Source organism: Euprymna scolopes, unplaced genomic scaffold (assembly GCF_053919585.1).
Source record: "Euprymna scolopes isolate OS-2025 unplaced genomic scaffold, ASM5391958v1 sca80, whole genome shotgun sequence".
Classification (NCBI taxonomy): domain Eukaryota; kingdom Metazoa; phylum Mollusca; class Cephalopoda; order Sepiida; family Sepiolidae; genus Euprymna; species Euprymna scolopes.
In genome coordinates, this window is record NW_027633880.1 from 78149 (window position 1) to 104953 (window position 26805).

Here is a 26805-nt window from a genome sequence, read left to right on the forward strand (position 1 = left end):
TGCTGATTTAGAGCATTTTTTGTTTTGGATAAACAATGTGAAATTTCCCCCAGTTGACATTTTACTGATTACATTTTCTTGAATATTTTCTGTTTATAACATGATATGATACCAACAATTTATTCAAGTAATTTTTTGTATCCAAAAAATAAAAAGATAGTACCAGATTTGTCCCAAATTACGGCCTTCTTTGTGATTTTATCAGATTTGGAAAATTTTCACGTGTACACCAATATAGGAAAAATAGATGTGCTTGTTATGGTAGCAGAAAATGCTCTAAATTGGCAACCGCTTGGAGTTACATTAAATTTCATGATTTCTTAGTTTTATGATGCCCATCTATGGTGGAAGTTACAACAAAATCTAAGGATATGTGTTTCAAGCCGTGCAGGATTTTACATGGAATCACCCTAAAGTAACTTATTTTCTTAAGATTCCATAATCAACTTAATTGAAGAATTTAAATACAGGCAAGAAAAAGAGGTTACATCTTTGAATTTTTTCTGGTTCCTTAAAATGTTCTATTTACAATTTTGGGTCGGTTGTGCAGTGTCGATCATTTTTCTTGTTTCTCAAATATATTTTTTGAAGTTAAGTTACAAGAACATATAAGCATTACTTTCTGCAATAGTATATTGACATTTGTGGCTTCCCCTCCAAAGAAAACAAAACCTATTTTCATTAATGTTTTTAAAACATTTTAGTATTAGTGTATCCAAGAACATATTGGTATTAGTATTTGCAAGAACATATTAGTATTCAAGAGCATGATAGCATTAATCTTTAAAAGAACGATTATGAAGTTCAATAAATATAACTATTGCACACCTGTACGTGTCATTCACTTTGTAAGAATGTTTAAATTGATAGAATTAAAAGCTAAATAATTTGAAAAGTAGATTTAAAAAATATAATAAAAAAAATAACTAACAAATAAGGTAAAAAAAATTGCAAATAAAAATAGAAAGACATATCAGGAAATAAGGTAAAGAAAATTGCAAATAAAAATAGAAAGACATACCAGGAAATAAGGTAAAGAAAATTGCAAATAAAAATAGAAAGACATATCAGGAAATAAGGAAAAAAAATTGCAAATAAAAATAGAAGACATACCAGGAAATCAAAGTCTTTAATTTTTTTAGATGACGACTGATTGTTTAGATTACTTGTATTGATTGGACTAGTTTTCTCATCTTGAGTGCAATAATCTGATCAGTACAAGTAATATACCAGGAAATCCTCACAAAATGTTTAAGTACATCAGAGGTAATATAGTCGTGGTAGTAATTTGACAGATCTCTGGTTCAATGTTTATTTCCATATAATTGCTTAATGGTGATTTTTTTATGCATCTAATTAGAGAAAATTGCGAAAATCCGTTTTATAATTCATAGATTATGAAAATTTTATGGTTAATATTTTGTTTTGCTAGGTTGTGCACAGACAAACAAATTCGATTTGACCGAAAACATAACCTCTTTGGTGAAGGTAATAATACGATTTTCTCTTCAGTAGAAGAAAACGATGGAAATAAAAGGAGGTAAAGATACTCACTTTGGCACTCAGTGCTTGTGATAGCTCCTTTACGATATGTGTATGTGTTGCTTGGACATTCTTCACAGCTGTATTTATTCTTGTCTGGTTGGTAGGTATTATTTGCGCATGGCGTACACTCGTTATTGTCGATAAATGTACCTGCTGGGCAAATTCCTGTTAGAAAAAGAAGGTCGGAGATTACCTCGGCCGAAATATTGTTAAAATAACGACAATTATGAGAATAATACAAATTAACAATCCTATTCTAAGAAATAATTTTGGCAACTTTTTCGAATATATTAACTTTGAAAATGCCCTGAAATTTATATTCTAGTGCGACAGTTAATAGGAATTATTTATATGAATTAACTGTAAACTTTCGATTTTGGTGCCAAAAGAAAAAAGTCTGAAATTGTAAAAAAAAAAATTCAAACGTGTGTGTGGGGGGGAGGGTAGTTGAGTGATAAACACTCTTGACTGCCAAAATTAAATAAGTCCGAAAAGGTCTATAAATAGAGTGACTATTTTTGTTATTCCAAAAGTTAACACTATATTTGATTAACAAAGGCAAACAATTTGCACTGAGGATTGAACCTTCAACTCCAAGAAGAAGATCAATTACAACTTAATTCTACCATGTAACTGTTACACCACAGTTTAATCACCAATGCAGAACGAGAATATGCTACTCCTGACGATTGGATAAATTGCTTTTTTGGAAGTTTGTTCGGATTCCCAAGTTCGACAGAAAGATTCCCGAATTCGACAAAACACACCTGAAGAAGGTCAGAGGTTATATTGACTTAAACATTGTGAAAATATCATTCAAGATTATAATAAAAGTATGAAAAATCCCAATAATACAGATTTGTTGTACTATTACACCTGTGGAATTAAATAAAAATGCAAAGTACATTAGCTTATCTCAATTGTTTTTACAAAATCCCAAGGGACGTTTGCTTGGAATCTTACGGATGAAAAGGGCTGCTTTAAACTAAGATGAAGACAATTTTTAAAATATTCCGGTAATTTTATCAAGCCTAATAAAATAGATTCTCTTTCCAAGGCTTTATTTCTGATTGCATCACTTAAAAAGTAAAGAAATAAACGGGTTGACTGTAGTTGAGGGCGACACAAAGGCTTCCCTTTTCATTGACTACTACTAGTCAACTACTAGAAAAAGCGCCACTCTCTTTTTCGTGAATTGCTTCATTTACCTTTCATCATCACCATATGATTCTAAATGCTTATTACAAAAGCATAAAATAGCATCTTTTTGAGGCAATCAAAGTTTTAACCTCGATCTTCAAACCCATTAGCAAAGATTATTTATAAAACTCATAAGAATCTTTGTAATTGTGTAATTTTTATTTGTTAGGACATTTCTACTGAAATGTATGTAATTTTTCTGTTGCCTCTACCCCTGTCTCTCTCGCTCTCCATGAATGTTAAACTCACGTTATCATGCGATCTGTTGTATAAGAAGTGTTTTTGTTTGACTGTATAATGAGTTTCTTTTTGTATATCATTTTTATGTGTAACCTGTTTGTATATCATTTTTTATATGTAACAAGTTTGTATATTATTTTTATATCTAACTAGTTTGTATATAATTTATTATGTTAAAAGAATTTGTATGATATTTTTCATATGTAACAAGTTTGTATATGATTTTTCATGTGTAACGAGTTTGTATAGGAGTTTTCATGTGTAACAAGTTTGTATATCACTTTTCATGTGTAACGAGGTGTTTTTTTTTCTATATCATAATCTTTTTAAAATTATGTCTGTTAATAATAATAAGATAACATTGGCTGCTAGCAACAAACATGACTTCTTCTAAAAATATTCTGAGCAGGATAAAGAATTTTCTGAAAGGAATAAAATCGAATTAAACTTTCATTGTGGAAAGAAATGCTTCTACAAGCCATACAAAGAAATGATCACTTAGAATGAAATATAGATTTGTCAGATAGAGTGCTAGTATTTAGAATTCGATTGCATATAACATTTATATTGCAAACTGGTTTGGTTGTTTTCATTTCCGGCATATCAATCCTTTTCAGGTTATTTAATGCCGAATACGGCAATTTTGAAAAAAAGGTTTTATGCTTCAATTTACAATTTTTGTTTATATAATAGTAGCAGGGATACCCGACGTTATTCCAGTCACAAAACATAAAAGAAATAAAGTTGCGTTTGCACACACACACACACACACCTGCTATACTTAGGATTTTGATGCCTCTATTATATTCCGAGTAAATTTTATTGGAAATTTTGCATTCTCATTTCTTTATAACTGTTTTTTGGCATGTGGAGCCACCACGCAGTAGTTGGTAGTCGATCAAAAGTATAATGCAAAACGAATATATCGACTATAATGTGTGTGGGTGGCAGTTAATAAAAAATTGAGGTATTTTTTGGTTTGGAAGTAAATGCAAATAATGAAAGAAAGTCGCGTTTAGTTAAAAAAAAAATGATGATAACAAATATATAGATTTAAAACAGTAACAAAACAGAACATTCAAAACCACGTAGAATTATGTAAATTATTTTCTTTTTGTTTTCTGTTTCAAATATAAATAAGAGAGGTTGAAAACTTTACCATTTCTTATGCATATTTATCGATAAGTCTTATGGCGGAACTACCTGTGTTACCTACGAATGAACTTATCCATACGCATTAAATACCGGAAGTTTAATATTTTTTTCTATGAAAAAGAAAGACATTTACTTTGGAAGAAATCGTATTATTACTAAGGGGTTATAAATTAAAACATGAAATTAAACCTGCAAGTACAACTTAATACAATTTTATTTTTGCTTAATGCAAAACTAGTGGGAAATGAATTCAAAAGATACTAAAAATTTGTTAAACATTTGTACATTCTTTAGTTTTACCAGTCATATGAAAGAAGGACGCTTTGAAACAATAAGTAAAACTACAAATTCAACAACAACAACAACAACAAATGAAAAACAACAATAAAAACAACTAGCGAAATTACAAATCCAACAGCAAAATTATTTGAAGACGATAAACACACATATGAAAAACAACAATAATGAAAAACTAGTGAATTACAAATTCAACAACAACAGCAACAACAAAACAACTAATAAAACTACAGGTTAAACAACATGAAAATCAACTGCAAATGCAAGAATAATTATCTGTTCGTCAACAGCACATGAAAGAATTATTTTCCCAAGTCATAACATTAATACCACATTTTCACAAGACGCTATATGGAATACGATTGACAATTTTTTTTTTTTTACATTGGGGTCACCACTTATGAAGGCCCGAAGGCCACTCAGGGATAAGAGTTATTGCGTGTACAGTAATCAATGAGATAGTATTGTAGTAATCACTAGTATTGGAGATTTGATAGAGTGTCTTACTCAAGGGGGCGGTTTGTCAGGAGTTTCTTTATGTTGGACTTGAAGACAATCAAGTTGTAGTCAGGTGTTCCATTTCAGATCAGGAGTAAAGTCAAACCCAGAAGCTTGTCAAAACATGGAGCCTCCCCAAGACGAAAGCCATCCATTTCAATTGATGCCAGATGGGGATCAGAACGTTGATGATGTAAAGATAGAAGCTTGGTTTTGGATGCATTAAAAGTGACCAACCACCTCTTTCCCCATTGTATTGTACCACACGCTCAAGATCAGCGGAGAGAGAATTAGAGAGAACTTTGTCATTTACGGCCTTTGATGTGTTGCCATAGATGGTCGTGTCATCAGCATAGATGTCAACGAATGATTTAAGTATGTGTTTTGGGAGATCATTTATGTAGATCAGGAAGAGAGTTGGGCTCAGGATGGACCCTTGAGGGACTCCAGCATTAATACTGTGGGCCTCTGATTTCTGCCCATCAACCACTACTCTTATGAACCTATCAGAGAGAAATGATTTAATGATTGAGAAAACATTTCCAGTAATACTGTACCTGGAAATCTTGTGAAGTAGGCCTTTATGCCATACATTATCGGAGGCCTTCGATATGTCAAGGAAAGGAAGCCTTTGTCAAGAGATTCACTAATCCTATGAGATATAACCGCTAGCACATCTGCTGTAGATCTTGCAGAGCGGAAACCATATTGCATGTCACAAAGAAGGTTGTTTCTGTTGACGTGGTTGAGTACTTCTTTACTTAATATGGATTCCAACAACTTACTCATGACACACAGGAGACTTATTCGTCTGTACTGAGAGGGAGATGATTTTTCACCTGAATTCTTAAATACAGGGCATACTGATGAGGATTTCCATGGTGTTGGTAAGCACTTTTCCTTAAGGCAACGTTTAAACAGTTTTGTATGTATGGGGCAAGTTCTGGTTGGAGCTTTTTCAGCACTATAACTGGTATGCCGTCAGGGCCAGTTGCTTTACTGGAATTAAGGTTCTTGATTAGCTTGACGACCTCACGCACAGATATTATATACGGGAAATACGGGGAGTTCATGGCCTTTGTCGCATAGAGTAGAATTAACTGCAAAGTTCTTGGCAAATAGTCTGGCCTTGTCTGATGCTGACGAGATGACCTCAGGTCCATTGATAATGGTTGGGATAGAACGCATACTTCTGTTCAGGATCCTGTTTGGTATTTGCCAAAACTGGTGGGAACCAAGCCGCTGATCAGCTACTTTGGATTTAACGGACTGAGAATATAGCTCTCTTGCATGTTTTATTACTCTTTTACAGTGGTTGCTGGCAGTCCTGAAAGCAGCTTTAGTCTCAGTACATCTATTACGTTGGTAGTTATGGAAAAAGTGATTTCTGTGTGCAATGGCAGCAGCACATTCTGGGGAGAACCCTGGCTGTCTGTTAGGATTTTGTTGGAATTTTTTGGATGGTATGAATCGATCTATGCCTACAATTAACCAGGTCTGATACTATAGAGGACACATGCTTTTTAAACATGGAATGCAGAGGTAGATCAGATATGAATGTACGGAAGCTATCCCAGTCAGCCATAGAGTATCGATATACAGTACGGTGGAGAGGTACATCTGAAGACTTATTACATTTCATTTTTATCTTAACTGCTACAACAGAGTAGTCGGAGGATTTCAGAGGAGATAGAACGGAACATGAACATAGCTCAAGGGAAGTTGTGAGTAAAAGATCTAGAAGGCTTGCATACTGACCAGTAGTATCGGGCAAAATCATGACAGAACCTCCCCTCGTCATCGAATGTTATCCGAAGGATGAGCAGATAGGATGTGGTCAATTTTTTCAGATATGCTCTTAAAGAAAGTAACCGCATTGCTGTGGGGGCGATAGAGGGCAAATATAAATGTAGTGGTGTAAGCTAGCGCAACCTGGAAGCACATATAAGGTGAATTAGGGTCTTCTCTGGAGATATCCCTACCACATTGAAAGCCATCTTTGATGTAGGCACATATTCCATGCCCATGGCGATCTTGGGGGTCAGATTAAGATGTTAAGTTAGAGTATCCTATGTACCATTTCTACAGAAGATACGAGGACTTATTTAGTATAGACTGTTAGCAGTGGTCCGACCAGAAAAAGGGCCGTTTGCTATTACGCAAATTAGAGACAGCTGAACATAATAAATTTGTGGATTTTGTTCTTTCACGTAAAACTTCGGAGCTATCTTTCGCCAATAAGGTGGAACTTCTTACAAACTTAATAACCTGACAGTAACTTTGTTCCCTAAACGATGGAAATGCTTGAATTTGGTGTAAAACGACGAAGATTATTTCCACAACTTATGCGGTCGTTAGTAATAAACACTATGACAATTTAAATTTTTTTTTTTTTTTATTACATTTTCACCCCAAACAAGGCAAATTGCCACTTTGGTGTAGGGGGCTACTATCAGGGGCAACAACTACTGGGGTACTATGTAGGGATTTGGGCAGCAAGGTGTCGGTTCACGTTACACTTGAACTTCTGCACGTCAGTACTGTTGGGGAAGCAGGGACCTGGAATGGAATTCCAGAGTCTTGCGGTTCTGGGGAAGAAACTATTGGAGTAAAAAGATCTTTTACATCTAGGAACCTCTACAGTGTGGGGGTGGGATCTAGTAGCCTGTCGGGTTTGTCGAGGGTGCTCGCATCGTGGAGGCACAAGTGATTGCAGTTCAAAAGAGCATTCACCACTAAAATACTTGTAGAAAAGGCAGAGGGATGCAACATTTCGTCGATGGGACAGAGGCTGAAGCTTAGATGCCAGTTCAGGGCCTATCAGGTTTGCGACTCTCTTTTGAACCTTGTCAAGGAGCGAGAGACTAGTAGCAGATGCACCAGCCCAGATGTGGCAGCAATACTCCATACATGGGCGAATGGTGGCCTTATAGAGGTACAGGATACTTTCGGGTGTTAGAAGTTTTCTAGCACGGTAGAGAGAGCCTACCTTTCTTGCAGCGGCCCTGGCAATGCCTTCAATGTAATTGTTCCAACTCATGTTTCCTGTGAACGTTAGGCCAAGGAGTTTGAAAGATGGACTCTCAGAAAAAGAGTCGTTGGCCATTGCTATGGGTGGTAGAGAGGGTTTCTTGTAATTATTGAATGAAACTAGTTTAGTCTTGGCAGCATTGAACGCGACCAACCACTTTTGTCCCCATTCCACTACAGATTGGAGGTCTTCCTCTAGTGTTTCTGCCATTTCTTTAGAAATGTGTTCATTCGTCTTCCTGTCGTGTCTGCCATAGAGTGTGGTGTCATCAGCATATATACCCATCTCAGAGGCAATGTTGTCGGGGAGGTCATTTATGAATATCAGGAACAATAGAGGTCCAAGGATAGAACCCTGGGGCACTCCCGCATTTATATCATATTGTTTAGATGTGCGACCGTCGAGGACTACCTGGATTTTTCTCTTATCTAAGAAGGATTTAATTATGTTAAGTATTCTACCAGTGATACCGTATGATCTGATTTTACTGAGGAGACCCTCATGCCATACCCTGTCAAAAGCCTTAGATATATCTAGAGCTACCGCTCTGCCTTCCCCCGCATTGTCCAGTGAATGGTGTATACGTTCAGAGATCACAGTGAGGATGTCTGCTGTGGAACGGGCTTGTCTAAATCCATATTGTTTGTCAGTCAGTAGTTTAGCATCTGTAAGATGATGGACTAGAGCATGGTTAATTATGGTCTCAAATATTTTGGCAAAAAGTGGGAGGAGGCTAATAGGGCGATAATTTGATGGGTCTGTCCTTTCGCCAGAATTCTTGAATACTGGTACAACAGAAGCAGTTTTCCAACAGCCCGGAAAGCAAGCTTCATTAAGACATTTGTTATAGAGTTTGGAGAGAACTGGAGCTACTTCGGCTGAGCACTTTTTTAATAGCACAGCTGGGATAAGATCGGGTCCACATGCTTTTGAGGTGTCAAGGTTTTTTATGATAGCATGCACCTGAGCAGGGGTGGTTTTCAGATCGTCTAGTGTGGCGTCTGTCCGCATAGGAAAGTCAGGTAGGGGGTGGTTGGAAGGGTCCAGTGTGGAGTTTGAGGCAAACCGACTGGCAAGCATGTTAGCCTTGTCGGTTGCTGAGGAGACAACCTTGTGATTGTTGGTTAGTGGGGGAATTGTTGATTGCCCATTATTTACTACACTGTTGTAGATTTTCCAGAAGTCCCGAGTTCCTAGTTTTTGTGCTTCGATGCGCTTTTTAGTGGTTGCCGTAAATTCTCTCTTAGCTGTCGCTATTTCTTTCTTAACGTTATTTCTAGCTTCTATATACTTCAGTCTGTTTGAACTGGACTTATGTCGGTTAAACCTACGGTATGCATGCTGCTTTTGAGTAATGGCAGTTGCACAAGTCGACGTAAACCATTGGGGAGAGTGGGGCTTACTATAAAATTTCCGCATGGGAACATGCGCTTCGATTGCAGTTTTGAACCAGTCAGTGGTCTCGTTTGCACATTGTTCAGCAGGGAGAGAGAAAATATTTTTCCATGGAGCATCTCTAATTAGTTCCCTGATGGCTTCCCAGTCAGCCTTATTATAATAATATTATCAGATCTCAGTGCTGGGTAATAAAACTGTTTTAGATCTTTTTCGGGAAGGGGATATAAACTCAAATGATGGGAAATACTCATGCTTGGCAAAATAAATGTGATGATAACAAATGCATAGATTAAAAGCACTAAAACCAAAAGCTTAAAACATTCAAAACAACGTCTCCAGTTTATCATCCTATCTAAAGATAAGTCATGTTAAGACGTTTGAAATTAATACATTTAAAAGAATGAAAGTGTAAAGACATCTACGCATGCGTAGACGATGAAGGCGGCGATAAAGATACGATTAAACCTTAATTACGGCAGAAGATTCTGCTGCATTTCTACCTGAAGGAATGAATCATTTTTCTAAATTTCAGAAATTATTTTTCAGAGAGGTTAACGATCTAAAAATATAAACTTTATCGGCCTTTGGCTAGCATGTTTTTTTAATTTTTAGCAAGACATGCAAACATACGAACTTGCAAATATATACATACATATATAATAGATAAAATTTAGTGTTTGATAAATAGTATTTGTAAGAATTAAAAAAAAATCCGTTTAAAATATTTAGAAGGAGGTGAACAATCAATGTCCGCTCGAAAATTACTTACTTAAATCACACATTGAAACATTGGCAGCTCCTTCATTTACCGAAGTCGTAAAATCCTCTGGACATTTGCTACAACGTTCCTGAATTTCAGCGTTGACATTCTTGTAATATCCTTTAGTACATGGAATACATTCTCTTCTGGATGGACCAATTTCATATCCAGCAAAATTACAATAAACTGAAAAGAAAATATTTAGAAATAATAGAAATAATAATGAGTTATCAAAAAATGTCATGGTTAGTGCCACTCTTTTGAGAAATCATATCGAATTATTGAAAGGTATTTTCTTGACACTTAAATTAAATATTTCTATCATAATATATATATATATATATATATATATATATATATATATATATATATATAATATATATATATATGATTAATTCATTTAATCACATAAATTAATATACGAAGATACAATTTTTATTTTATGCATAAATTTCCAGTATTTAATTCAACAGTGCTCAATACATAAATAGTGCTAGGTAGTATGTTATAAAAATATATATGGCAATTAAGTTAAACATAATATTCCGCGTTTCATTATCGTGAGAATTCGTCAGGCTTGCGCATAACATGTATTAGTATATTAATTTATGTGATTAAATGAAATAATCATATATATATATATATATATATATATATATATATATATATAATGCATTATGCATAAGCCTGACGAATTCTCACAAGAATGAAACGCAGAATATTTTGCGTAGCTTAATTGCCATATATATTTTCATAACTATATATATATATATATATATATATATATATATATATATATATATATATATATATATATTAGTGTTGGGACGATTGATCGGAAGCTTGAATCGGAAAAAATCGGAACTTTTTGGGGTATCTGCCTCGGAAAAATTGTGTCTAATTTCCGATTCCAAAAACGATTCTTTTAATATTATTCAAACTTAATTTTCCATTGCTTGTACTGATGATAAATCTTTGTTTTTAAACTTTTAGTAAAACTAAATTTTATAGATCATAATAACATCGAAATAAGATATAATTTTGTTTATTTGCAGGTAACAAAAAAAAGCTTTAAACTTCGTGATAATTCACTAGGTAAACTCTACCAAGAATGCAGTTTATTTTCAAGATATCGAAAAATTGTTTTTAATTCAAAGGAATATTTTGTCAGGAAAAAATAATATCAAGCTAATTAAATAAAAATACAATATAAGAAAGTGTTGTTTTTAATCTTTAATCCATCTATTTTATGCAATTATGCATCGAGGTGCAAACTAGCTTCTGTCCGGTAGGTTTTTGTCTGGTCCTTACACGGCATTTTAAAAATATAACAAGGAATGGATAAATTTTTTAAATGAATGTGTGAATTTTAAGGCTTCCGTGTGGAAAACTTTTAGCATCAAATTTTCTTTGATTCCACCGTTATCATTTAGTTATGCTTAGATGTAAGTATTTATAGGCGCCAGATGCCGGCTGGATCCCGATCATACGTTCAAGTATTTTTTCGCATCTACTTGCCAAATAGCTAGATGACGCTTTTCCGAGAGTTCACATTTCAAACGAATAGGCAAGTTTTATTTTCTTGGAGCCGCTTTTCTTACTACCGAAATTATATCTACATTTAAAGTACCCTCCCCCAACGATAGTCAACTTTTTGGGGCGATATTTGTTAACTGACTATTAACAAAATTATTTTAGAAGTAAGGATGAATTTAGGGCAATTATTGAATAAATATCGATTGAAAATAGCTCGTTGTCCAAGAGTCCTTTTAAAAAGCGGCTACCCCTACCCCAAAATTATATATTTTTTTAAATATCTTAAAATGTTAAGGGTTCTTAAAACCAAATAAAATCGATTTATATAAGTTATGAACACACTTCGTACTGTTACGTTTATTGAATATTTTTCCAAAGAAGTGTGAAGAATTAACGTAACGAATATTAGCATTTAATTTTATTATTTATTGCCAACTTGTCTACAGAGAAAAATCACATGAGTCTTTCGCATCTTCTTACGTGTGTCAGAGAGAGAGAGAGAGAGAGAGAGAGAGAGGGGGAAGAAGTAAAGCTAGCCTTTCTTGATTTTTGAATACGAAAATGTCTTTCCGTATTTTTGTGTGATAGAATAAATTGTTTTATTTCTGACGTCGTCACACTGCTCCCCCGCAAAATAACGGAGTTTTTTAAAAAATTTTTTTAGCCTTTTACTATTATCATTATTATCGTTCTTTTTTTTTACCTGATTGCTCATCTTGATCAATAGTAAACAAATTCGTTGTCTTTTCTCCATCTCACTGTTCTGTTTTCGTTTTGTGTTCCTGTACTTTTTTGGGAAGTAAACTTTCAGGCTTGTCATTTGTATTTGTAGTTGTATCATGTGTATGTTTATTTTCAATGTGAGATTTCTTATTTGTATTGGTAGTTGGATGTTGTGTATGTTTTAATGTATGGTTTCAAACGATCTATCAAAACTTGTGTGTGTGTTTTGATTAATTTCTACCAAGAAATATTTTGGTGTTTGTTCGATCACGGTGTAAGGACCTGAATAGGGTGCTTCACTGCTTCTAGCAGTTTTCGAACACAATCGATTCTAATCCACACTTTTGAACAAGTTTGAAGTTGATCTCGCACGTATGTATTTTTGCTGATCTTGTTCTGTTTGAAAGTCTGTCAAATAAAATTTAGCCATAGTTTTGTGTAGTTCTCTTGTAATATTTTGTGTACTCGATTCGGTGTTTTTGAAACAGTTACGCACACTCCGAATTCCAAGAGAATTATTAGTAGAGTGCTGAAATCCAAGATTCCTTTCTGGACATGATAACTGCTTTAATGATTCTATGAGCACTCCCTATGATACCGTTGCATTGTGAGTGATAGGCTGTTGTTCGTAGTTTATAAAATCCAATAATCTTTGATTACTCTTGAAATAATTCGCTTTCTAATTGGGTTCCTCTGTCTGTTATAACATGTAGTGGAACGCCAAATCGAGTGATCCATGCATTACAAAAGCTTTTGCTACGGTTTGTGCTGTAATATCTGATATAGATTGTTCTTCTATCTAGCGACTGGCTCGATCTATACATGTTAAAATGTACCGATATGGACTGATGTACGGATTGTTCGAGCATTTTGCGGATCGTAGTGGTCCAATCATATCATTGTGTACGGTGTGGAATCTTTGTACAGGCGATTTAGAATATCTGTATATCTTTGCTTGTTGGCAAGATGCACATGATAAACGTACTTATTTGATGGGTTTGTCCACATATAAAATCTAGCCTTAACTATTCTGATGGATGCTTTTATTCCAGGATGTGATACGTGATGCAAACTGTATAGATAGATTTTTGCAGTGCAGATGCCACAAAAAGTCTTGAGTATGACATTGACGTATCGCACAACACGTATTCTTCCTCTGCGGATAATGTGAATCTCTTTAATTCTGGAAAAGACTGTATTTCGGGTTCCAATTTTTGTGCGTCTGCCAGTGCTAGTAAGTCGTTCATATCTATCAGTACAGTAAGTGTTTTCCGAGTCGCTTGGTGTAGGAGTAGCTAGCCACGAGTTTGGTAGCATCTTTACATTCTTTTTCTTGGGCCATTTGTACCAGTTTGCATGTCCTTACCTGGTCGGCGAAGTAGATATGCGCTCTACACACTATAGCTTTCTGCTCCGGGAGAAATGGTTTTATTCCCACCGTAGTAGACGTAGTATCCTTATTCTTTTCTATCTTTTGCAACCTGTTGAGCGACGAATGCTGTTTCTTTCATGTTATTCATGCGTGTGTCTATGTGTGTGTGCCTACGTGAGTGTGCATGTGTACATGTACATGTATGTATATGTATGCGTGTGTGATTGTGTGTGAGTGTGTGTTATACATGGGGAAAGAAAGTCCTTAAATAAACCCTAAAAAAAAACATAAAAACCTTCACCAAATGGACGAAAAGCGCCCTCTTTGAATCTAACTTTGACCGGACACTTTGAACACTTACGGTTGGAGACAGAATGTCTGAGACCACACATCACTCTGAAAAACACATTTAGTATCAGCGGAGGTAAAAATAACTTTCCAAACTCCCATTTTAAAGAAAAACTTATTACGAAAACATCTGAAGAGAGCACACCCTAAGCTCGAAACGCGTTATAAAAATATTTTAAAATAAAAATATGATGAAAACCTTTAAAAAAAACCCACAATTGTTTATGGCTACACTATTTTAAATATATATATATATATATATATATATATATATATATATATATATATATTGACAAGAAAAGTTAAGTATTTTGCTGTATTGATTTAAAGTCTGTATAAAGGGTTTTTTTAAGTGTATTTTTGGGAAGTTACTTTCGTAGAAATAAATTTTCAGTACAAATTTAAAAAACGGCATCCACTTAAAAAGAGATAAACCGTGTTGAAATTTATCGCACGTGTCTGTACTTTTTCATTTTTTTTAAGGGGGGGGACCAATTCATTGTCCAGTAGCGTGGCGCCGGAATTCTTAATTTAAAAGAAATATAAAAAGATTTCGTTTGTCGGGGTCACCATTGTTACGTTTATCGAATAATATTCCAAAGAACCCTGAAGAATTAACGTAATTTTATTATGTTTTACCAACTTGTCTATAGAGCAAACGTGTCCTTCGCATCTTCTTGTATGTGTGTGTGTGTTTGTGTGTATGTGTGTGTGTGTGTGTGTGTGTGTGTGTGTGTGTGTGTGTGTGAGAGAGAGAGAGAGAGAGAGAGAAGTAGAGCTAGCAGTTCTCGATTTTTGGATACGAAAATGTCTTTTCGTATTTTTGTGTGATAAAATAAATTGCTTTATTTCTGAGGTGACGCTACAGTACTGCTGTTCTCATGTTGAGTGTTTCTATTTACTTGCCTTCCCTAGAGGGTAAATTTAGACACAAGGTCGTTTTTTTTTGATGTGGGGAATATCCAGCTTCAAAAAAGTGGCACTCTGGGTGTGAACAAAAATATTTCTCCTTCATTGAACGAGGAGAGAATAGGTAACGTGTAGCACCAGAATAGATACTGCATTTTGCTAACATTTCGATGTAACCTCCGACCGAAATTCTGTACAGATTCTCGCGTTCAACAGAAAATTTCCGAGTTTGAGAACAAAAAACAATACAATTAGTATATGAATATTTTTTTTTAATTAGAGTGAGCGATGGGGGCCTTCTTCTTAAAACAATATCGCCCGTAAGGACTGTTCTAAAATTTATTTTCAGTCGATATTTATTAAATAATTGCCCCTTTTTCTAAGGTGGCCTAAATGGCCGTTTTTCCGTTGCCCTTTCTTCCGTTGCCCAATTTTCCTAAATTCATAAATTTAACGTAAAATGATCACCCGTTTCCGGGCCATTCTAGTTGTTTTAAAGCAGTTAACTAAATTTTTTATCACTCATTCAGTGTCCTTGCAATGCTGATGTGTACACTATCACATATATACTCACAGACTGTCATCGATGCATACTCCAATGCAGACCCAAGGGATGCCATCAGACACCGTTCGAAGAAGAATCTCAGATGGAGCAAAATGCGATGATGATGATGATGATGATGATGTGTATAAAAAATATTAGTTTTTACTTGGTGTAAAGCAATACTATATAAAGAATAGAGCTCTCTCCGTAGCACGGAAAATATGTAAATAAAGAAATTACACTGTGTAATAATATCCTCTAATGAAGAGATAACCGAAAGAATAAAGTATTTGTGATAGCTAAACAGTTAGCAAAAATAAATAGGATATAATTGGAGAGATGGGCATTCGAATTGATATAAGTGTGCCGAGCATGCATGTAAGTGCACAAACGCATGAGTCAGGCCTAGCTGGGGTGAAAAGCGAACCTGGGACCTTTTGATTGCAAATAAAGTCTACTAATGAACTACATCCATCTTACCCCAGAGCGATGATTTAGTTTCTCCCAACGGCTATAAAAAACAAGCCGATAAGTCATTCGGGGCAGTTGAAATACATTGCGCTGATAACATCTCAAGTTACTGCATTTCGTATGGTGGCGTGTCAATTCAGCGAGATTGTTCAGTGTTGCTTGGGAATGTAGTGTATCGATACAACAGTATTGTTCGATCAACGTAATTTTGGCTGAACTACGCAGGCTTGTGGTCCTGCTTGGCGGTGTATCGGATCAATGCCTGCAATGTGTATTCATTGCTGGATTGCTGGAGCATGCAGAAGACTTGTTACTAGCATCCTTCCAGATAGAAAACCTAAATCTATCACACATGCTGGTGCGCGCTTGTGCCATTTTAAAGAAGTGCACAGGGGTTCCAGAGCAAGCTTCATTAGATGCACGGTCAACACAAATTACACCTAATGAGATGAACACTTCATGGCAGTGTTACAAGTGTAATAGACTCAATCATGGAGCAAGCGATTGCCTACTGGATAGTACGATGGGAAGAGATGTTGGTGTCAAGCCTCAAAAACCTATCACGTGTTACTGATGTCAACAACTAAGGCACATTGCTCGATTTTGTCCGGAAAACGAGTAAGGGGACAAGAATATTTCATTATCTTTACATGCGGATTCCCATTAATGAAAACAACACAACGCGTACACGTGGTTTACAGGCATCTTATTTATTCTCGCGCCAACATCTCCAATACAGGTCCGTCACCACCAAGGGATATTACTCTCGTGGTGTAACCTGAGATTAGTTCCTCATGCAACATCTTTCCCCTTTTAAGACAACAAAGAAAAAAGATCCACTAACAAAAAACACAAAATAACAGAAATACAAAAACAAAACAATGTTTTGTCTTTGTGACCTAGGCTTTCATTGGGCTGACTACCCTCCGGCCTAACAGGGATTATTCTGCCCTTTTCACTTGGACTCAATTAGTTCGTATAGTCTTTGAATCTAGCCGGATTCCTTACTAGTCTCCCTGAACGTGTCATCCTCATTCCTTCAGTATTTTGGTTTGCTGGGGATGGTGTCGCCGGCCTCATTCCTTCTCTTCTATTACTTTCGAGCCGAGGTGTTTGCGAATTACAAACCCCTTCTGTACTTGGCAGTTCAGTTAGTGGTGCCTCCTCGCTAGGCCTTTGGTATGCCTGAGGGATCAATGATGGTGATGGGAGTGCTTCTGCTGTTTTTTTAAATCCACACAATTATGTCTGAGCAACTTCCCATCAACTTTGACATGTTATGACCTCTCATCCAGTCTCTGCCACACAACTGCCTTCTTCCACTCTCGCTGACCTTTTATGTGTGGTTTAATACGTACCACATCTCCATGTTGCACTGGCTGAAGTGGTTTTACTTTCCGGTTGAAATAATGCTTTTGCTTTCTGCTGTCCCACTTAACTGTTTTTCTTAGATTTTTGTGTAGTTCTGGTCTGAGTAGGTCCTCTCTGGTTGGAAGAAGTGTCTTTGTTCTTCTTGACATTAGTTTCTGCGCAGCTGATAAGTGACACTTGGCTGGTGTATTCCTGTGATCCAGCATCGCTAGGTATGGGTCAGCCTTATCTTCCATTGATTTCTGGAAAAGGTTCTTTGCCATCTTTACAGCAGATTCTACTTTTCCATTTGCCTTGCTATTGTAAGGACTGACGGATGTATGTGCAAAACACCAATTTCTTGCAAAAGTGGAGAATTCTTGACTACTAAACTGTGGTCCATTATCAGTGACCACCTGATCTGGTATCCCATATCATGCAAAATGGTGCTTAAGCTTAGTGATCACCGTACTAGCTTGTGTAGTCGGGAGATGGTCAATTTCCCAGAAATTACTCATATAATCAACGGTGCAGCGATAGTCCCTATCTGCAAAGCTAAAGAGATCTACTCCTACTTTTGCCCAGGGTCTCTCTGGAATTTCATGGACCATTAACGGCTTTGCAGGATTGACTACCTCATATTTCCTGCACCTTGGGCATTTTGAGACAAAGTCTCTGATGTCACTATTCATATTTGGCCAGTACAAGCATTCTCTTGCTCTTCTGCAGCATCCTTCGACCCCTAGGTGTGTGGAATGCAATTTTTTTTTAACACTGCTCGTTGTGTTGTTAGTACTACTACTCGGTTTCCTCTGAATATTAATTCAGCTTGTACCGTCATTTCATTCCGCATGCTGAAATATGGTCTCACCTCCGGGTCAAGATGTACTTTGTCTTCTGGCCATCCTTCCACAATTACTTGCTGTAACATCTGAATACATCTGTCTTCTTTTGTGGCTGAGCGCAATTCGAGCAACCTTCCCTCAGTTACTGGAATATATTCTGTTTCCTGGACACCATCATCATCATCATCGATACATTCATTGCTCATTCCATGAATGTATGTCCTTGATAATGTGTCTACTGGGAACATCTTACCAGGATGGTATAAAACAATCACATTGTAAACTTGCAACCGCATTAACATATTTTGTAGTCGCTTTGGGCATTTCCCCAATTCTTTTTTCATTATTGCTTCTAATGGTTTATGATCAGTCAGTACTATAACTTATTGACCAAATGTGTATTGGTGAAACCGTTCACAGGCATAAACCACTGCCAATAGTTCTTTCTCAATCTGTGCATATCGGGTTTCTGTGTCTGTAAGTGCTTGGCTAATATATGCTAAGGGTTGACCTTCTTGTAGCAATGCAGTCCCCATTCCTTTCTCACTTGCATCACATTGAACGACCAATGGTTTGTTGGGGTCATAGTATCTCAATACTGGTGCTTCACTCACCAATTTTTTGATTTTCTCAAAAGCTTCTTCATGGATCTGTGACCATGGCACATCCGCCTTTGTTAAGTTGCGAATTGGAGCCATCACGTCAGAGATATGGGGCAGAAACTTTACCAAATAATTCACGAATCCTCCCAATCGTTGCACTCCCTTAATGTCTGTTGGCCGTGGCATATCTTTTATGGCTTTTATTTTCTCAGGATCTGGAAGTAAACCCTCACTGGTTATCCTGTGACCCAGAAATGATACAGATGTTTGCTGTAAATGCATTTTCTCAGCATTCAATCGCATCCCACGATCACGACATCTTTGCAACAGCCTTCTGAGTTGTCTATCATGGTCTTCTGTTGCTTCTTCCATCATTTTACCAATCCCGACCACTAGAAGATCGTCTGCTTTGTTGATGATTCCTTTCAAATCGGCCACATTATTATATAGTTCTCTTTGAAATATTTCCGGGGCTGGAGCAATTCCAAATGGTAAAACCTTCCATCGAAACCGACCATATGGAGTGGTAAAAGTGGTCAAGCAACTGCTGGCTTCATCTAACTTCAGGTGCCAAAATCCGTCCCTTAGATCAAGAGTTGAGAAAATTTTGCTATCAGCAAGTTTTGGGAGGAGATCGTCCAGTACTGGAAATGCTCCCGTTTAAGAGCCTTATTTAATGGTCTGGGGTCAATACATATCCGTAACTTTTCATTTTTTTTTTTGATTACCAGTGATAAGGCACTTACCCATGGTGTTGGCTCGTTCACTGGTTCAATTACCTTCTTTTTGACCAGTCTTTCTAATTTGGCTTTCACTTTTCCCTTGATAGCCACTGGTATTCTTCGAGCTGCTGCAACATGTGGTGTTACGTTGGGGTTCACCTCCAGATGAACCTCTCCAGGTAACGTACCCAATTCTTCCTGGAATACATCCTGAAATTCGGATATGATGCTCTCCGGGTGCTGGCTGCTGTCTTTTTGAGATATGTTTGTATCCCTCTTAAATTTGTCATTGTTCACACTAATGAATTCCATTTGCTGGGTGGCATTCGCTTCAAGTAGTGGATGGAAGTCTTCCTTTACAATGACAAACTTCACTGCATACTTGAGCCCGGTTTTGGGTTTATCATTTTTATCCGATATTCTCCTAACGGTTTCATTTGTGACCCGTTCCACATGACAAGGGTCTTATTGGACTGCTCAAGTGTTTTTCTCGCCACATGTTTCTCGTTCAGGATGTTTACTGAAGCTCCACTATCTAGCTGAAAAACAACTGGCTTTCCTTTGACCATCATTTCTGCCTTTATCACTTCAGGTCTGATGGAATTGATTCCTTCTTTCGTGGTCACACTGTCCACGTGTCCATAGTCCGAACCATCACTACTGCTATTGCTATCATCTTGTTTCCCAACAAACCGAATATTCTTTTTTCTTGATTTGCATCTTTTTGCAAAGTGGTGTTTTCCATTGCATTTGAAACACGTCTTCCCAAAAGCTGGACAAAACTCTTTTCCGGGTTCATGTTGCAATGCACACGCCCTACACCCTCTGTTACTTTCTGTGGTTGTTGGCCCTCCCTTAGGTTTCAAGTCCACTCTGTTAACTGCCTCGGGTCTCAGAATTATCGACTGTAGCGTTGCATTTTCCGATAGTTTGCATATGTCCATGCATCTCTGTAAGTCCAATGTCTCATTTTAAGCAGTTCAGCTTGGGTGTGGGGTTATATACTCCAAGAATTATCTGGTCTCATAGTATGGAAGAGACGCAATTCTCACAGAAATTGCATGTCTTTATCAACGTACGGAGTGCTGTGATAAATGCTTCCACTGTTTCACCTTCTCCCTGTTTTCTTGTGTGGAAGATATATCGTTTGTATGTCTCATTAATTTCTCCAATGGCATACTTATCGAACGCTTGGAGAATTTCATTGGGTGTTCTCTCTTCTTCCGGAGTCCAAAATTGAAATCCATAATATACTTTTAACGCTTCGTCTCCGAGTGTATGCAGCAACATCGCCGTTTGGTATGGCATTGGCTGTCTCGCTGGATACGTGATGATAGCATAGTTATTCCATCTTAATTTAAACAGCTTCCAGTTCGCTGACAGATTATTTTCCATACACAGGGTGTTTGGGGGTTGTATCCCCGCCACTGGTCTATTTATCCATTCCAACATCTCCAATACAGGTCCGTCACCGCCAAGGGACATTACTCTAGCGGTGTAACCTGAGATTAGTTCCTCATGCAACAAAGAATTCAACACCAATCTCATCCCCCAAACTGGTGTAAATTGTGCATTGCCGGTTATCACTGTTCACATCACTACCGCATATATCTCTAGTGGATACTGGATGCACACAGTCACTGGTCTGCAAGGTGTGTTGCAAGGAATAGACGATGAAAGTGATCCCGGTGTTCACAGCAGATGCAAGCACACTTAGCTGCTGTGGAATAGGAATGGTACAAGTGAACCTTGGTGCAACGCGGAGCATTAGCATAGAAGTCTTAGTTGTGGATGGCTATTTACTGGGATTTGATTTATTGCTTGGGCTGGACACAAGGAGTAGTTGTGTCTAGTGCAGGTAAGATGACTTTCCAACATTGTACCACATTTGTTATGTAACATTCACGTCGAGACTTTTATTTCCCATAGCTTATACTAAACAAAGCAGATTATCTGTCTGTTATGCTACATCATCAGATTACAACATTTCTTGTGAACAACCCATTTGGAATCTCTGAACATTGATTCTTAGATGAAAATGAAAAGCAACGGACTTAGACCGCCCCCGAATGACTTATTGGCTTGGGTTTTTTTATAGCCGTTGAGCGAAACTAAATTGTTGCTTTGAGGTAAGACGGATGTAGTTCATTATTAGACTTGCAATCGAAAAGTCTTGAGTTTGCTTTTCAGGTAGACCCGAATCATACGCTTGTGTGCTTCTGTGCATGCTCGGCACACTCCTTCCTGATCTCCAGATCACACAAATGACAATGCTGGCCAGGTCGTTTCCTCCTGGTACTTAGCTTTAAAGGTACAGGCTCAGAAACTTCCTCTGTGGTGTCTGCGTCTACTGTATCATTGAAGTCTTCTTGCTCTAGATCATTGGGTGCATCATCTTCTGAGGATCTTTCTTCATCTGGTTGTTCATACAGCAGTGGGGCTTTGTCATCTGACGAGTTAAGTTTGTCACTGATTACACAATTATATTGGCATACTAAGTACATATCCTTTATGTGGTATGGTGTTCCATTAACTGAGGCCGAGTGTTCCCTATTCATTTTATCACTGTTTCTGTACCGAACTGCATCGTACATCTTCCCTGTGGATTCTTCACCCAAATCGCATCTCTTTGTATTCAATTTTCACCCCAAACAAGGCCCAGTGCCACTTTGAAGTAGGGGGCTACTATCGGGGACATAATTTGTAGAGGCATTATGAAGAGAGATAAGTAGAAAGATGTTTGTACACATTACACTTGAACTTCTGCATATTAGTAGAGTTGGGAAAGCAGAATCATGGAAGGGAGTTCCAAAGACTTGAAGTTCTGAGGAAAAAACTATTGGAGTAAAAGACTTTCAACACCTAGGGATCTCTACTGTAAAGTTGCTTGTCGGGTTTGTCGGCGGTAGTCACGTCAAGGAGATACAAGTGTTTGCAGTTTGTCAGAGCATTCACCATTAAAGTATTTATAGAATAGGCAGAGGGATGTGTTCATTTGTTTTTCTCCTCATGCCTATTATAGAGAGTGGTGTAATCGGCAAATATATCCATCTCCGAAACAATTTTATCAGGGAGGTCATTTATGAATATCAGGAATAATAATGATCCAAGGATAGACCCCTGAGGTACTCCCGCATTTATATCATATTGTTTAGATGTACGACAGTTGAGGACTACTTGGATTTTCTCTTACTTAAGAAGGATTTAATTACATTATGTATTCTTCCAGTGATACCATATTTAATTACATTATGTATTCTTCCAGTGATACCATATGATATAATTTTCCTTAGAAGACCATCGTGCTATACCCTGTCAAAAACCTTACATATATCAAGGGTTACCGCTCTACCTTCCCCTGTTTTGTCCAGTGAACGGTATATACGTTCAGAGACTACAGTTAAGATATCTGCTGTTGAACGGTTGCCTAAATCCATATTGTTTGTCGGTCAGGAGTTTAGTAGCTGTTAGTTGTTGGACTAGGGCTTGATTAACTAAGGACTCAAATATTTTGGCGAAAAGCGGAAGGAGGCTAATGGGGTGATAATTTAGTGGGTCAGTTCTTTCACCAGAATTCTTGAAGACTTGTACCACAGAAGCAGTTTTCCAGCAGTCGGGAAAGCAAGATTTATTAAGGAATTTATTGTAAAGTTTGGAGAGAACTGAAGCAACCTCAGCAGAGCATCTCCCTCTTTGTATAGATTAGCAACTGTAGTGTCGGGAACCATCACTTAAACGATACCCTTGAAACAGATCTTATATGTGTAAAGCATATTTGCAAGTGCCGTCATGGCCGTCTTCTCGTCCTTGGGCGTGACATTGCCCCGTACACTGCTGCTAAGATCGTGCACGTTGTTCATGTCGCAATGCACTGTATTGTGCGATGAGACCTCTCAATTATTCTGTTTCCGAAGTTAATTTGCGTACCGTTAACGGCCTTTGTTATCTTGCGTGTTCTCAGCATTATGAGTTTATTCAATTTCTTCCAGGTATTTAAATTTATTATCGAAAGGTCTGAACGCGAATCGAGTTGCATTTTTATTTCTTTATCATTAATTTTTATAGTCACATATTTTCGAAATTCTTCTCTTTCTTTTCATCTCCGCCAAACACTCAGAATTTGTGCTTAATTTTATTTCTGCAATGAGTCTTATTTTGTGTCCTATTTTTTTTTTTACATATTAAAATTTTTCTTGATAAATATAGATAGTCCTTAACCCAATGCAAAGTATCACATCGATTACACGGAGCCATTGTCGTAATGCTTAGTTCCAGACAGTATTAAAGTCACAGGGGTTTTATGTTATTATTATTAGTAGTATTATTATTATTATTATTATTATTATTATTTATTTATTTATTTATTTAGATACTAAAGAACAAACGTACATGTATATTTGTTTTCGGTAGAAAACTATCCCTATGTGAATTTAATAATACTAATAATAATAATAATAATAATAATAATAATAATAATATATACATATATATATATATATATATATATATATATATAATATAAAATCTTCTCATTGAAAATTTTTTCATATCTTAAAAAAAAAACATGATAAGCCTATAAGAAAAATATACAAAATTTTAATTATCCGATAAAGAGTACAAATAAACAAGAAAACCCTTATTCCATGGAGTTTCGAGGAATGCAATTCATATCATCAGAGGGAAGAAGTTTACAAGATATACAATAATTTTTGCAGGTTAATGTATTAAAGAAGCCAAACAATATGAAAGTAACCATATTTGCATCAAAAAGTTATTTACCAATTATTGACAGTTTATAGGGATTCAATGAGATTAAAAAATAAGAAACGAGGAAAGGTGAGAAAAGAGATCCAAAACCCAATAAAAAAACGATAAAATTCAGAAAAGGAAAAATCCGAAATGAGTCCATTAAAAATTCATAGGTTATCCATTAGAAAACAGAATTATAAATGTCCATGGTAAAATACAGCTTCCAGAAAAATCATTCGTTAATGGAGAGTGAAGTTCATTTCTTTTTATATAACATTTTTTTTTTAAGATATGAATAAGGAAAATGGAAGCGATAAAGTGGTGATTCAAAATGAAATTGAAAAATAGGGTGGTAGAAGAAAGAGAAGAAAAACGAAAAATATAAATAAGAACAGAGAATAGGAAGAACATTGGGAAGTTGAAAAAAGAGGGGAAAAAGAGAGATACACATAGTTAAGGGAGGATGAGAGTCAGTTTTGGGAAAGAAACTTTGTTCATGGAATTCGTGTTTAGGTTTAGGAACCGATAGAGAATGAGGGATTTTATTGAGAGTGATTTTGGCTACATGAGTTTGTGTGTGTGTGTGTGAAATGTAGGGATTAGGGCAGCGAGATGTTGGTTCACGTTGCACTTGAACTTATGCATGTCAGTACAGTTGGGGAAGCAGTGACCTGGAATGGAATTCCAAAGTCTAGCAGTTCTGGGGAAGAAACTACTGGAGTAGAAAGATCTTTTACATCTAGGGATCTCTACAGTGTGGGGGTGGGATTTTGCAGCTTGACGGGTCTGTCGAGGGTGTTCACGACGTTGGGGCACAAGTGCTTGCAGTTCTTCAGAGCATTCACCATTATAATACTTGTAGAACAGGCAGAGGGATGCAACATTTCGACGATGGGACGGAGGCTGAAGTTTAGATGCCAGTTTAGGGCCTATCAGATTTGCGACTCTCTTTTGAACCCTTTCAAGGAGCGAGAGACTAGTAGCCGATGCACCGGCCCAAATATGACAGCAACACTCCATACATGGGCGAATAGTGGCCTTATAGAGGTACAGGATACTTTCGGGTGTTAGAAGTTTTCTAGCACGGTAGAGAGAGCCCACCTTCCTCGCAGCGGCCCTGGCAATGCCCTCGATGTAATTGTTCCAACTCATGTTTCCTGTGAACGTTAGGCCAAGGAGCTTGAAAGACGTACTCTCAGATAAAGAGTTGTTGGCCATTGCTATAGGTGGTAGAGAAGGTTTCTTGTAATTATTGAATGAAACCAGTTTTGTCTTGGTGGCATTGAACGTTACCATCCATTTTTGTCCCCATTCCACTACTGATTGGAGGTCATCCTCTAGTGTTTCTGCCATTACTTTAGATATATGTTCATTTGTTTTCCTGTCGTGCCTGCTATAGAGTGTGGTGTCATCAGCATATATACCCATCTCAGAGGCAATTTTGTTGGGGAGGTCATTTATGAATATCAGGAACAGCAGAGGTCCAAGGATAGACCTCTGGGGCACTCCCGCATTTATATCATATTGTTTAGATGTACGACCGTCGAGGACAACCTGGATTTTTCTCTTATCTAAGAAGGATTTAATTATGTTAAGTATTCTACCAGGGATACCGTAAGATCTAATTTTCCTGAGGAGACCCTCATGCCGTACCCTGTCAAAAGCCTTAGATATATCTAGAGCTACCGCTCTGCCCTCTCCCACTTTGTCCAGTGAATGGTATATGCGTTCAGAGATTACAGTAAGGATGTCTGCCGTGGAACGGGCTTGTCTTAATCCATATTGATGGTCGGTCAGAAGTTTAGCATCTGTAAGGTGCCGGACTAGAGCATGGTTAATTAAGGTCTCAAATATTTTGGCAAAAAGTGGGAGGAGGCTAATAGGGCGATAATTTAATGGGTCAGTTCTTTCGCCAGAATTCTTGAATACTGGTACCACAATTCGATTGCAGTTTTGAACCATTCAGTGGTCTCGGTTGCACACTGTTCAGCAGGGAGAGAAAAAATATTTCCCCACGGGGCGTCTCTGATAAGATCTCTGATAGCTTCCCAGTCAGCCTTTTTATAATATCTCGTTGTTTTGAGCACTGGCTCTTCAGTTTTGGGTCTAGAGTTTAGGGCGATTTCAACCATTATCACCGCATGATCAGCGTTCCCAAGTGGGCTGTCGGCTTTCGTTATGAGTTGCGCTGCCTGCTGCATCTGTGTAAGTAGAGAATCCAAGCCAGTTTTTGTGATAGACATTAAAGTCGCCAAATACATGTACTTGGGCGCTAGTGTCGAAGGAGAGTGCTGTGTCTATGCTGTCAGATACTTTGTTTATTATGGTGCAGTCTTGGGTCGAGGGAGAGCGGTAGAGAAAGTAAAAGTAGCTAATGTTGTGTTGCATGATTAGTCTAAAGCACATAAAGGCTTGATCATCCGTTTCTAGGTTTGTTTCTCTAGTCAAGGGAAGGGTATTACGAATGTAAACTCCAAGTCCGTGCATATGTCTGTCAGAGTCCTTACGGC

At 37.1% G+C, this 26805-nt stretch overlaps 1 protein-coding gene across 1 annotated transcript in view; it reads right to left on the reverse strand.

Annotated features, from left to right (window-relative positions):
- The window catches only part of LOC145276289 (uncharacterized), a 90599-nt gene extending 76722 nt beyond the window's left edge, over nt 1–13877 (reverse strand). The window contains exons 1-3 of the mRNA XM_080127707.1: nt 13750–13877; nt 10134–10310; nt 1555–1710 (exon numbers count right to left, since the gene is read on the reverse strand). Of these exons, the coding sequence (XP_079983833.1) occupies nt 1555–1710; nt 10134–10146 (169 nt within the window). The 5' untranslated portion in view covers nt 10147–10310; nt 13750–13877. The remainder of the gene's footprint in view (nt 1–1554; nt 1711–10133; nt 10311–13749) is intronic.
- Nucleotides 13878–26805: the final 12928 nt, after the last annotated feature.